The sequence below is a fragment of the Canis aureus genome, chromosome 5 (assembly GCF_053574225.1).
Source record: "Canis aureus isolate CA01 chromosome 5, VMU_Caureus_v.1.0, whole genome shotgun sequence".
NCBI lineage: Eukaryota > Metazoa > Chordata > Mammalia > Carnivora > Canidae > Canis > Canis aureus.
In genome coordinates, this window is record NC_135615.1 from 78,903,019 (window position 1) to 78,917,795 (window position 14,777).

Here is a 14,777-nt window from a genome sequence, read left to right on the forward strand (position 1 = left end):
CCAGTGCAGGCTTTTGAACTGATAGGACCTCCAGTATGACTTTGAAGAGGATGGTAAAAATGGACAGTCTTGCCTTCTTCCTATCCTTATAGGGAAAGCAGTCATTCTTTTACCATTAAGTAGAATTATACATGCTTTATTTCTAGTTGAAGTTTTCTTCTATTTTAATTTGATGAGAGTTTAAAACACTACTGCCTAGTATTCTCTACCATAATATACCATAATTTAGACAGATTTTCTATTTATGACATTTAAATTATTTGCTATAAAGAGATATTGATGGAAGTCAATGTGGCTAAAATCTTTTGTACCTCCTTAAACATGAATAACTTTCTAAAAGTATAATAGCTGGTTCAAAATACCGTAATTTTAAAGCTTTTAATGCGCATTTCCAAATTGCCCTGAGAAATGTGCCAGATAATACTCCTGCCAGTGAATATACCTAGTCCTTAAAATTCTCAGTTGTGGAGAAGAAATGGTATAATTGCTGCTGTTTGGTTAAAATAGATGGATTTAATTCTGTGGTGAGTTCACAATCTTTATTAATAATTTGGAAAGTTGGGGCACCTGATTGGCTCAGATGGTTAAATGTCTGCCTTCATTTCAGGTTGTGATGCCGGGGTCCTGGGATCAGCCCTGCATGAGGCTCCCTGCTTCTCCCTCTCCCTCTCCCACCCGTCCCCCACTTGGGCTCTCATTCTCACTTGCTCTCTCAAAGAAATAAAATCTTCAACCAAAAAATTGGGGAAGTCAAACTTACAAATTATAAACAAAATATTAATCCTTATAGAAAGAATCATCCTGTCACAGTTACTATAACACTCTTTTCTTTTTTGTGGCCCTTCTAGGAACTTTTTAGGAAAGTTCGAAGTATCTTAAATAAATTGACACCACAGATGTTCAACCAACTGATGAAGCAAGTGTCAGGACTTACTGTTGACACAGAGGAGCGGCTGAAGGGAGTCATTGACCTGGTCTTTGAGAAGGCAATCGATGAGCCCAGTTTCTCTGTGGCTTACGCAAACATGTGTCGATGTCTAGTAACGGTAAGAAGAGAGGAAGGAGTAAAACCAGAAATCTCCAAGAGGTATATTCTCCCCTCACTACACATTCTTCCCAGAAGTGTTATTGGGGCAACGTAAAGGGGAGAATATATTTTTAGTGCTTTTTAATGTAATACTCTCAATGTATAAAAAGAATATTGCCTTATTAAAATGCATCTTCCATCTTTGGAGAGGATATGGAGACTGGCCTGAAATAGGTCTGTTATGGTCCTATCCATTGTGAGCAATGCTGAATAAGTTTTAAATTAGTAATGTGAAATTATTGACATGAGCAACCTACTTCTCCTGGTGTGTCTTCTTACAGAAATAAAATGAATGCTTATATTCACATTTGATTCAAAACTGGAAAATATATTGGTTCTAAATTGAGCCTCGGTGAAAATGATAGGATAGTTATGGTCATAAAAGGTTCAAAAGTGATCATGTCATCTCTTAGAAGTTATTAGATTTCTTTTTCTTTACATTGTCCACAGCCATTTAATCTCTACAGCCTGTCAAAACTAGGGCAAGACAGAATGGGAGACCAAAGAGCTTCTGGTTAGTGTTCATTGTCCTCTATTCTGCAGTCAGAACACTACCATGTACCATCTGTGTTTTCTCTGCCTGTTTCTGTTCCCAAGGTACTTGTGTCAGAAATGTGTGTCCTTTAACATTTAAGTTTTTTCCTAATTATCACAACTCATTGTCATTGTGCCTTGTTATGAAAATGCAAAATTCTGACATTCTGTGAATTTTTTTTGAATTCCTGTGTCAAAGATAGGTAAGTCTGTTATAACTTGGAAAACTTACCTCTTCTGTCTTTAACGAATTTAATATTCATATAGAAAAAAAAACCCAGTATTAACAAGAATTAAGACCACTTAGAGCATATTCTGTGATATTGAAATTTGTTGATGCTTGAATGGATATTCTAGACCTAAAAATCAAGTAGAACAAAAAAGAAATGACTATGTTATTGGTAGAGTGACAAACTGCTTCTGTGAAGTAGGTGGAGTTCAGGGAGGGCACGAAGAGGGGCAGGATCATGGTGGGAGGGGACATGGAAAAAGGAAGAGCTCATGACCGAGACAGGGCAACGGCATGTGGCACAATAGTCACAGACACGGGCTTGGCGTCTCACGGTTCTGGCTTTAAATTTTAACTTGAAAATTATATTTAAGTTGCTTCTCTACAAGCTGTTAACTTTATAATGAACTGTTATAAACTTTATAACTTTATAAAATTATATTACCTGTTGAAACCTGTTTTTAATCCATAAAATAAGATTAAGGCACACAATTTGAGGCTCCTACAATGATAACATTAATTTAATAATAATGTTTATGAGATTGTGTATATAAAGTTCCTAACTTAGTATTTAACCAATAGTTTTCCCTAAATAATTCAAAATTACATTGGTAATGGAAAAGATTGCAAAGGTCTTGAAATGATGGCTGAATCAGGATGATTATATAACAGAAACTATCTAGGCACCTACTAGGTTGCATTATGGGTAGATGCTTTACATATATTGTTTTTAATAGTTATTATAACCCTCAAAAGTTAGTATTATTAGCCCCACTTTACTGAACAGGAAACTGAGGATTAAAAAGGATAAATAACTTGCTTAATGTCACCTCACTAGTAAGTGGCTAGTAAGAATCCCAAGACTAGGATTATTCAGTCACTTGCCATATTGCCTTCTAATGTACCATATACCATATGTATCTGAAGGCAAACTGTTTCTCCATCTCATGTCTCTAATTTTCCTTTTGGCAGCCATGACATCTTGTAGTCACTAATTGGAACTAGGACTAGATCCCAGATCTCCTGACTTACATGTTAGTGCTCTTTACTAATTTTAGATTTAATCCTATAGGGAGGGAAGGATTGCTAATAGTTTTGTTTATTTTTTAAGATATAATTTATTTGAGGGCAACCCTGGTGGCTCAGCGGTTTAGTGCCTTCAGTCCAGGCTGTGATCCTGGAGACCTGGGATCGAGTCCCACGTCAGGCTCCCTGCGTGGAGCCTGCTCCTCCCTCTGCCTGTGTCTCTGCCTCTGTGTGTGTGTATGTGTTTCTCATGAATAAATAAATGAATAAAATCTTAAAAAAAAAAAGATATAATTTATTTGAGAGAGTGAGCAGGAGGGGAGGGTCAGAGGGTGAGAGAATCCCAAGCAGAATGCTTGCCAAGAGAGGAGCCCCATGTGGAGCTTGATCCCACAACCTCCAGAATACTACCTGAACCAAAATCAAGAGTTGGGACACCTAACTGATTGAACCACCCACGCACCCCTGTTAAAGTTTAATAAGAGAGTATCCTTGATGAAAGTGGCCTTTAGAAAATGGCCTGGCCACAATAGAAGTTAGATTAAAATAGAAATTATAGGAAGCCAACCACTTATGTGAATTTTGCTATTATTATTTTAAAATAAGATTGATTAAACTTTACAGGATTATTTTAAATTACAGAATAACCTTTTGGAATAAGTCTAGCAGTATAGGGGTTTCCATAGAAAAGTTACTGCTCTTTTCTTACAGTCCCATCTAGTTACACTGTTCTTCCTTCCAGGGCAGTCACTGTGAATGGTTTGTCTGTGTACTTCCACAGCCTTATTTATATTCAGAAAATTATATAAAAACATATGCATATGTATAAAGAGAATACTTTTGGGTTGATATTAATTATATGTATTTTTTGTAGTTTACTTTGTTTTCATTTAATACATTTTAAGCATACCTCTAGGCCACTACAGATAGATTTTACTCATACTTTTTTAGTAGTTGTATAATATCTGAAGATATATGTATATCACAATTTCCCCAGCCTTTCCTCCCTCCCTCCCTCCCTCCCTCTCTCTCTCTCTCTCTCTCTCTCTCTCTCTCTCCCCTCCCCTTTTCCCCCATGTTGTTTCTAGGTTTTTTTTGGTTTTGGGGGGTTTTCTGGCAACCACAAGCAGTGCTCCAATAAACACCAAAGTAATTTACCCTTACATATTGAAGCTTTTGCTTTCTTAGTATAAATTCCCCCAGAGTTCTATACCAAAGGTTACAGATTTTTACACTTTAAAAAAATATATTACAGACGAACACGCTCTTTGAGAAAAGCGTGTTTCTTTCGTCAAATTTAATGATACAGTTTCTCCATGGCTGATTTTAAGCCAGTGACAGTTTGACAGTTAATTCACAAAATTTTGAGTGAACAGTTGGCTCCCATGAACTGGTATGAGGTAGCTTTATCATACCATTACAACACGCATATAGAAGATTGTATAAATCATTAGTGAACAGCTCAGTGTATATTAATGAAGTGAGCATACCTACCACCCTGGTCAATAAATAGAACTGTGCCCTTCCCTCTTCCTTAAAGGTAACAACTGTTGTTACTTCTAGTACCATACCTGATTTACTTTTGAGGTACTGAAGGCCTGAAATAAGAGGGGACATTGGTAATAGAGTCATTTCTACTATGTAGAAAATATAAAAATCAGTCATGGGAATAATGAAAATCTAAATATAAGCTCACCTTTTAGGGGAAAGTTGAGACTATCTTCATGAACTTTGGGGTGAATTTTCTTTAGCAAGGGATGCCTGGGTGGTTGAGCAGTTTGGCGCCTGTCTTCAGCCTGGTGTGTGATCCTGGAGGCCTGCTGAGTCCCAGGTGGGGCTCCCTGCATGGAGCCTGCTTCGCTCTCTGCCGTGTCTCTGCCTCTCTCTTCATCTCTCATGAATAAATAAATAAAATATTAAAAAATTTTTTTCTTTAGCAAGATTAAGATTCAAAATGAGTAAAAAAATAATTTGAGATTTGACTATTAAAATTTGCAATCCTTGGTGTACAAGCAAATGATACCATAAATAAAATAAAAAGATAAAGCCACAACATGGGAGCTTCTATTTGGAATATAAGATTTAAGAATTAAGGAGGAATTAAGGAGGAAAAAATCCAATGAAATAGCCCAATTAAAAGGGCAATTTATAGCGGGGGGCTCCTGAGTGGCTCGGTTCTTTAGGCCTCTGCCTTCGGTTCTAGTTATGATCCAAGGGTCCTGAGATCAAGCCCTGCATCCTGTTTCCTGCTCAGCAGAGAGCCTGCTTCTCCCTCTCCCCCTTGCTCATGCTCTCTCTTGCAATCTCTCTCTCTCGCTACCTTTCTCTCTCAAATAAAATCTCTTTAAAAATTATAAAAGAGCAATTTATAGAAACGAAAATCCAATAGCTGATGAATTTAACAAAAGATACTCATTGTTTTTCTTGATTAGGGAAATAACAAACCATAATTCTGTACAAGTCACACTTGTTAGAGTAGAAAAAATATGAAATAATTTAAAGTGTTAACAGATGAATACAGTCACTTTGGTGAGTAATTAGACAATGTTGAAGATGTTCATACACTATTCGTCAGAAATTTTACTTCTTAGTATATATCCTAGAGAAATTACCAGATGTGCACAAGGAATCCTTTTTAAGAATGTTTATTTTTTGTATTACTTTTAATAGTGAATAATAGGAAACAAACGAAGTAAGCCTAAACAAGATAATTGAGATAAACCACAATTTATTTGGCCAGTGGTTATAAATATTTGGTCAGTGATTATAACTACACACACAGTAGTTAAAATTAATGAAGTAATACTGAATGTATTAGTGTATATCAGTCTTAAAAATAGTATGGAAGAACAGTGTGACATCATTTAATAATTTTTTATAATATGCAAAATGAAATTGTTTCTATTAAGTACATATATAATAATAATACACTATTTTGGAAATACCAAACATCAAATTTGAAGTAAGATTAAGCAAAAGTACACAGGAGTAAGTATTAGGGCTTCTAGTTTTGACAAATTAGGTGATCTAGAAGACCATTCCATGGATAACAGCTAGAAAAGGTGCCTTTAGTATTTTTTAAAATTTTGAAGGACAGTAAAGAATTACTAAGGTTAAGATCTTTGAAAAGGTAGAAATCCAAAGAAAAATTAGACGTTTAGCAGATTCAGTAAAACTTCTCCCTAGACGAGGCAACTAAATGTCTTGAATAACTGTTTTTTGTAGACTTGTTGAGCTAGGGGGACAGAATTTGGGAACATTGTTCACCAAAGGAGTGGTGGAAGAGGCTCTAATAAATCCTCTTGTTTTGTTTTGTTTTTTAGTCCTCTTGTATATTAGGTTGGGATCCCAAAGTACTGCATGCTTGAAACAGAGGTGAATCAGAAATTGACCTGTTTTCACAGGAACTGTGTATAGGTCAACATCAAATAATCTCAGTGCTTGAATTTGGATTATAGTGATTTCAAATTGTGTTAGTGCCTGCTAGGTACTTGGAAGGAGCAAGCACAGATTGCTTTTAGAACTATCGTATTTTAAAAAAACTGTCATATTTGTCTTTAAATTATTTCCATGAACAATTTTTTCAAATGAAATGTCCAGCATATAGTTAGAAATAACAAAACATAAGGGAAGAAGACACCATGAATGAGAGCCAGCAGTAAACAATTTTCCCACAGGAGCTCTAGATACTGGCTTTATCAGGCATTATTATGTTCAAGGTAATAGAGATACCTTGAATTTTTCTTTTTTTTTTAAGATTTTATTTATTTATTCATGAGAGAGACACAGAGAGAGAATGAAAGAGAGGCAGAGACACAGGCAGAGGGAGAAGCAGGCTCTGTGCAGGGAGCCCGATGTGGGACTCGATCCCAGGACTCCAGGATCATACCCTGAGCCAAAGGCAGGCGGTAAACCACTGTAGCTTGAAATTTTCAACAGAGAATGAGAACGTATCAAAAGAACTAAATAGAGATCCCAGAACTGAATAGGTAATAAAATTCAGAACTTAATAGGTTGGTTTAATAACCAATTAGATACAGCTGGAATAAAGAATTATGAAGTAGGAGATGGGTCTGTAGAATGCAGAATGAAGCAGAGAGAGACCAAAAAAATGAAAAATACAAAAGGGAGGATAATGATGGAGCAGATTCAGTAAGATCAAATTTTGCTTTAATTGGAATCCAAAGAGGAGAGAGGAGAAAACGGAAAGAAAGCAATACTTGAAGAGAGTGGCTGAGAAATTTTTCACAAGTGCTGAGATGTTAAAGCCCTGATTGAAAGAATTTCCTACAAATCCCAAGCATGAATTAAAAAAAAAAAAAAAGTGAAAATATAGGAAAACGTTTAGACTAGTGGTAGTAAAGCTATTTACAATAAAAGAAAGTATGGGGGAGGAGAGGGAGAAATACTAAAAAGAACAACTCAGCCACCCAGGCACCCTGTTTTTTCCAAACTTTCTTTACCAATGGCACTGTTTTGTTTTCTTTTTCATAATAATTATTAGTTTGAGAAATCATACCTCCCAGTGGAATAAGAGATATTGAAGACAATTAATAAAAAATTAAATTATCACCTAAGGGAGTTGCTCTCTTTCTGTCCACTTACTCACTGAGTTATTTAAGTAACTTCTTTGTCATTATCAGTATTTTACTCAGACACCACAAGTTAAATTTCAGGGTCTTTGGCCTGACTCATAATTGTAAGAAATATATAGACCTTTGCCACTGGACCTGGATCGTCAATGTTGGTCATTCAAAGTAAAAGATTCTAGTTAACCACTGAGTGCTGTAGTATAGCCACGAGTAGTGAGGATGAGGGTTAGTGGGAATGATAGCAATATTTTTTTTGAGGTATGTGCTAAACTTGTCACATCTAACTCATTTAGTCCTCGAAACCATTCTGTTACCACTCTTTCACAAACTTCTCTGAAATTTAGGAAATTTGCCTAAATAGGACTTTTGTACTCTAATCTAAAGGTTTTGAGTGTTAATGGTAAATCCTCAAGCATTGGCCTAGATCAGTTCTCAACCAGGCGTGGTTTTGTTCTTCAGGGGACATTGGACAATGTCTGGAGACATTTTAGGTTCTGACTCCTGGCATCTTCCTGGGTAAAGGCTCAGAATGCCTAAACACCTTACAGAGCATAAGATAGCCCCCTACAACAAAGAATTATCTGACCCAAAATGTCACTAGTGTCGAGGTTGAGAACCCTAGCCTAGATTGTTGATATTTTAAGATTCAGAAGGATACTTGTTCTCAGTTTGGAGCTGGGTTTTTGTTTTTGTTTTTGTTTTTGTTTTTTGTTTTTTGTTTGTTTTGGTTTTTTGGTTTTTTTATTCATGAGAGACACACAGAGAGAGAAAGAGGCAGAGACACAGGCAGAGGGAGAAGCAGGCTCCATGCGGGGAGCCCAACGTGGGACTCCATCCCTGGTGTCCAGGATCATGCCCTGGGCCAAAGGTGGTGCTAAGCCACCCAGGCATCCCCACAAAAGGGATTTTAAATGAAGGTATGTGATCCATGTGAATGACTTGGAGGCAGAAAAAAGGTTTAAAAACAGCTCCAGGGCAGCCTGGGTGGCTCAGCGGTTTAGCGCCTGCCTTCAGCCCAGAGCATGATCCTGGAGTCCTGGGATGGAGTCCCACATTGGGCTTCCTGCATGGAGCCTGCTTCTCCCTCTGCCTGTGTCTCTGCCTCTCTCTGTGTCTCTCATGAATAAATAAATAAAATCTTAAAAAAATAAATAAAATCCCTTTCGTGGGATTCCTGGCTAGCTCAGCAGTTAAGCGGCTGCCTTTGACTCATGGCATGATCCCTTGGTCGGAGATCAAGTACTGCATCGGGCTTCTTGCAGGGAGCCTGCTTCTCCCTCTGCCTATTTCTCTGCCTCTCTTTCTCTGATTCTCATGAATAAATAAAATCTTTAAAAAGTAAAAATAAAATCCCTTTTGTTACTTTGTAGGGATTATATAGATGAAGGCTAGAGAATACAAGTATATTGTGTGTCAGTTTTTCACGATGACCTAAGGAGTAGGCTTTTCAGAAATTCTTTAGATTTACAGAGGAAATTGATGTAATAGTTTTGGATTTCCCAAGTTGCTCTGTAAATGCCATATTTATTATGCACACAGAGACAGGCATGTATACAACTGCCTGCTTCTGTAGAGCTGTACTAAGTAAAACCTCTGGCATCTAAGGCTTATGGACATCATAAGAAAATAGGAGACTGCCTCTGGAGTATGTTGCTGCTTCTATTAGTTCAACTAGGAGTGTCTAAAGAGGCTTACAAGCCCCCTTTTACAAACTGCAAGGCATTTAACTAGAATTCAGTACTTCTCTTAGGAGGAGGAGAATTGAATTGAATGGCAAATGGAGAACTGTGAACAAGAGAGTGTTGTCCTATATCTAAATCTGTAGTTAAAAATTTTAGTTGGATTGTTGGTAATTTTAAGTTGCTGTGTTTTTGTTTAAATCATAATTCAAATCAAAATCCATATCTCAGGAACCCCAGAAGCTTGTAAACTCCTCAGAGCAGAATACTTTTTCTTCTATTTTATTTTTTCACTGCTAAATTCCCAGTGCCTAGAATAGTTCCTGGCACATCATAGACTCTCAGGTATGTGTTGTAAGTGGGGATATAACAATAACAATTTGAATTTATTTTATGCCCCAAGTCTCTTTTGGGGGACTGGTTTTGTTTTGTTTTTTGCTTTTATTTCTTTTCTTTTTTAAGATTTTATTTATTTATTCTTGAGAGACAGAGAGAGAGAGAGGCAGAGACAAAAGCAGAGGGAGGAGCAGGCTCCATGCAGGGAGCCCAATGTGGCACCCTATCCTGGGACTCCAGGATCACACCTGGGCTGAAGGTGGTGCTAAACCACTGAGCCATGCGGGCTGCCCTATTTTTTACTTTTTATCTCTGCTTGTGGCAGGCATGTATACCTCATCTATAAAGATAGACACTAAAGACAGATTTTTGAGCATTCTGTGTCCTGTTATGCCATCTCCAGAAGTTTCAGTGTTGCCACTGCTCAAGTGCTTTAAAGCAAGACACGCAAAGAATGGCAGGATTGAGTATATAGTAAGAAATACTAAAAGAAAGAAGGAGACATACTTAAATCTCATCAGAAATGAAGCCTGGAGTACAGACCAGGAAAGTCAGCCTTGGGCAACAGCCAAGTGTCTGGAGTCCACTGGTGGAGGAGGTGGAATGTTCAATCAACCTGATGAAAGATGAAAAATGCTTTGAAGAAATGTTGAGAAATTACTTATCCATTCATAACTCTCTTTTGAATCTTGTGGGCATCTCTCAGAACTACATATCTCTTCAGATGTTTCTAACCAGAGATACAGTTTGATAGATGTTTTTGTAGTACATTCAGAGGATGTAAATTCGTTCAGCTTTAATAAGTGACTTCACTAAGGTCAAAACATAACTACTGATGGAGGATACTATGTCACCATGGACTCGTGAGTGACAGTTGGACAATTGATTTATTACTCTTCACTTCATACGTATTTTTTTTTAAAGATTTTGTTTATTTATTCATGTGAGAGAGAGACAGAGAAAGAGAGAGAGAGAGGCAGAGACACAGGCAGAGGGAGAAGCAGGCTCCACGAAGGGAGCCCGACGTGGGACTCAATTCTGGATCTCCAGAATCACATCCTTGGCTAAAAGTGGCGCTAAACCACTGAGCCACCTGGGCTGCCCCATCTCATATGTTAGAATTAGCATGGGGGTGCTACTACATTACACTAGTCATTCCAAATATTTTACCTCAGACCAGAACATGCTTCAGGATCAAAATGGCTCCTGAAGTTCCACTGGAGCTCCATGCGTTCCCACTAGAATTGCTATGTTCTAAGACAACTTTGAAAATCCGGAGCATGCTAAATGTGGCCAGGGCTGGTCCTTTGATTTTCTGGTCCTTTCATTTTCTAGTCTCTTATTTGGCTACCATAATTAACACACAACTGACAGCCCTTACTGATTCTCTGGAGTTTGATCCTTTTAAGGACAAGTATTTATCCTCAACACTAGCAAATATATCAGCAGTACAGGCCCTGTTGCTTAAAGAAAATGACTATGTGAGGCTGACAACATTTTTGTCTAGATTACTCGGCTACTGGTATGTGGACAGGTCTCATCCCAATATGAGATGATACACTGTTAGTTTACAGTGTAATATGTCACACTCTTAGTTTACAACTGTGTAAAAATGAAAAGCCAGATTCTCTCCAGTGTATCTAGCTTACCAGACAGCCTTCCTGAAATATTCTCCCTCTCTTACTTCCTGAGAAACCATCTCAAAGAACCCATTTAAAACATATGTCTAATAAATAAATAAATAAGTGAATAAGTAAATAAATAAAATAAAACACATGTTTTGATTGTGGACTACTGCTAAATGAAAATTATAGCTGTCTAAAGGATCTTTTTCTCACTGTTGCACATCACCTTTCATTTTTGCTATTATCCATAATTACACTGCAAACATCTACCTTGTTCATTGTTGTGGACTATATGTTTGTGTTTCCCACCCTTAATTCATATGTTGAAGTTCTACCCATCAATCTGCTGGTATAAGTAGGTAGGGCCTTTGGAAGATAATTAGGTTTAGATGAGATCATAAGGGTGGAGCCTCCAAGGTGAGATTAGTGCCTTTACAAGAAGAGGAAAAGGGATGCCTTGGTGTCTCAGTGGTTAAGGGTCTGCCTTCAGGTCATGATCCCAGAGTCCCATATTGGGCTCCCCATGGGGAGCTGCCTTCTCCCTCTGCCTATATCTATCTGCCTCTTTCTGTGTGTCTCTCATGAATAAATACATCTTAAAAATAATAATAATAAGAGGAAGAGACACTGGAGCTTCCACTGCCACTACTTGAGGATACAGGAGAAAGCAGCTGTCTGTAAATCAGGAAAGGGATGTTCACCAAAACTAAATCTACTAACACTTTCCAACCTCCAGAACTGTGAAAAATAAATGTCTGTCATTTAAGCTTCCATTCTATTGTAGTTATTAAAGCAGCCCTCACAGACCGAGACATCCACTCTTTGTGTCTCTTCTATTTCATTGGGTTTCCTGACCAATGTCCAGCAGACAACCCAGGCTGACTTAATAATGCCATGACCCTGTTGAATTTATCATCTCAAGTACCAAGAAGTTACCATGCGTCACCATTCTCATAGAATATGTTCTCACTGGCCTATTTCCATATTTCCACCACCCTATTAATCATCCCCAAGGATATTAAATCCATGTTCCAAAACAAGTCCTTAGGAGGTTGTGTAGCTAGACATTCATTCACACAAGATTTGTATAATTGCACACCTGTGGCCATTCTGCTAGTTATTTAATTTTAGTATTTCCATTTGGTTATATCTAAAAAGCTGCTCTATAATCATTTTTTAATATGTGTACATGTGAAATCTGTGATCATCATTTTGAGATAGTAGCTATTCATATCTCTTGCCGTTTGTAGATTTCTCCCTAATTTCTTGGTGGGCTGACTTTGCTTATATACATTTTTTGGCACCCATGTTATTACAATTTAGATTGCTCTTTTTAATCATAAACATGTCAAATGCAGTTCTAAGGATATAAGCATGTTAGTTGATTAGACTCTTGCAATGTGCCAGCCACTATCATTTGAATTACTTAAACTAATCTCCTGTAATCCTTCCATCAGTCCTAAAAGATAGATGTTATCATCCTCATTTTAGAAAGAAATAGAGGTTTGGTGAAACTAAGCAACTTGACCAAAGACACCTGGCAGAGCTGGGATTAGAACTGTTTCCAAAGTTCCTGTTTCAACAGCTATTTTATAATGTCCCTCAGTCTACAGTCATTGGAACATCTCCTTTTGTAGATGAAGGGACTGAAGCTCAATGTTCAGTGTTTCAAATATCCCATTCTTCTCTGTAACTTACAAAGTGCTTCTGCTCAACCTGTTTCATTGAATATAGCTGCACTCTAGGGTGGACTTTGGGCATTGTGTCTCCTTTGTTTTGGAGGATGAAACTGAAACTTGAGTTAAAAGAATTGCCTTTATTTAAAAGTAAGTCAGCATATCTTCCATTCCTTAACCCAACACTTTGAAAATACCCTTCCCTATGTAAAAGGTCTAAAAAGCATAGTTTTTTAACATCTTTTGAGTAGGAAAAGCTCTCCCTTGCTTTGTGTTATTTCTACTTGCTTCCTATAAAGCAAACTTCCTGAGTTGTATTTATTTAATTTTATTCATTTTCATTCTGGTTCCTCTTACCATGAGAGGGTGGCTTGGATTTTCATAGTGTTGTCCATATTATTTCCATTTTCTGCACAATGCCATCCATAATACAAGAAACATCTCTTTAGACTGATAGTGGCCCAGCTGATTTTTGTTGTACCAATTATGTCCATAGTATTAATGTAGATGATGCTGGTAAATATATGAAGAATCTGGATAGAACTTCTTGGGTGGTTTATTCTTATAAAGTAGCAAATTGGAAACAAATGCTGGGGATTTTTTTCTATTGATTTTTTAAAGTTTTAGTTTGTTCTGGAACCTAATACCATGTTGTTGTTCTATTGTGTACTACCTTGCTCATGGATATGCTTTCTGGTTCTCTTTTGTAGTACATTGTTACATGTTCTGGGCCCTAAATACAGTCAACCTTTGGCTTTACCTTTGGCAAGCCTTTGTTTTCATGTAGTATTTCTTTTCTTGAAAGATGATTCAATGCCTGCCATCCTTTGTAATCGTGGAATAGGCCTGAGTATGAAATTATGTATAGTCACTTTAATTTGTTTGGCCTGAATTTGGAGATGAGAACATGTTAGCATTTTTATGCTTGTCAAAAGAAATATTTTACAATCTTACCCTCTTCCTGACTTAATGTTTTCTGCTGAAAAAGAGTTTAATGAAACACTTGCTTTCTTGGTTGGTTAGAACTGGACTTGTTGGAACAGCTGGCTGGCTCAGTTGGTGGAGCCAGTGACTCTTGATCTCAGGGCTGTGAGTTCAGTTCCAGCCCCATGTAGGGTGTAGAAATTACCTAAAAATAAAATCATTTAGAAAAAAAGGGAACTGGACTGTTAAATGGTCTTTCATATGTTGTAGGGAATCTGTTGGAGAGTATGTCCCATCAGTTTTAGCACAAATCCAGTATAGAATCATAGTCCTCATTTTCAAAAAGTTTCTCTAGCCATTCAACCTTAATCAGCAGCTGTCCATGTTCATTCTGGTTGATAACATTACTCTTTTGTGAGTATAAATACAATGCATTCTGGTTTTTTTTTTTTTTTTTTTTTTTTTTTTTATCATTCTCTAAACCTAAGGCAAAGACCAATGTATTTCAGAACTTTGGGAGCCAGTTTATGATACCAGAAAAACCATTTTGCCGTGTTGTGTGGTAGCTGTTCAAAATTTTGCTCAGTGTGATTACATGTGTAAAATGGTAAAGTTTAGTTTGTCACTGCACCAGTCTACTTTCTTAGAAGAATATCTGTGTTTAGTTACACGTAACCTTGAAGATGTGAGCTATTGCTGTTACTAGAAAGTAGTTCTGAGACTTGAATGGAAATCTTGTGAGCATCTTGCCTGCACATGGTCTAACCCTTCCAGGCTGAGTCTTCCTGTGTAACAAAAGAATGTTTCTAAGGTGGCCATTTTTTAGACTGAACTTTTGGAAAACTAGTATTTCCTTTCGGCACATAAGAAATAATCGGGAAAAAAAAATAATAATAATCGGGGATCCCTGGATGGCGCAGCGGTTTAGCGCCTGCCTTTAGCCCAGGGCGAGATCCTGGAGACCCGGGATCGAGTCCCACGTCGGGCTCCCGGTGCATGAGTCTGCTTCTCCCTCTGCCTGTGTCTCTGCCTCTCTCTCTTTCTCTCTCTCTCTCTCTCTCTGTGACTA

General features: G+C 37.4%; 1 protein-coding gene across 25 annotated transcripts in view; it reads left to right on the forward strand.

The window, feature by feature from the left end:
• Positions 1–14,777, forward strand: part of EIF4G3 (eukaryotic translation initiation factor 4 gamma 3) — a 331,329-nt gene that overhangs the window by 265,341 nt on the left and 51,211 nt on the right. For all 25 annotated transcript variants that reach the window (XM_077899276.1, XM_077899277.1, XM_077899273.1 and 22 more), the window contains one exon: positions 849–1,046. In XM_077899276.1, the coding sequence (XP_077755402.1) occupies positions 849–1,046 (198 nt within the window). The remainder of the gene's footprint in view (positions 1–848; positions 1,047–14,777) is intronic.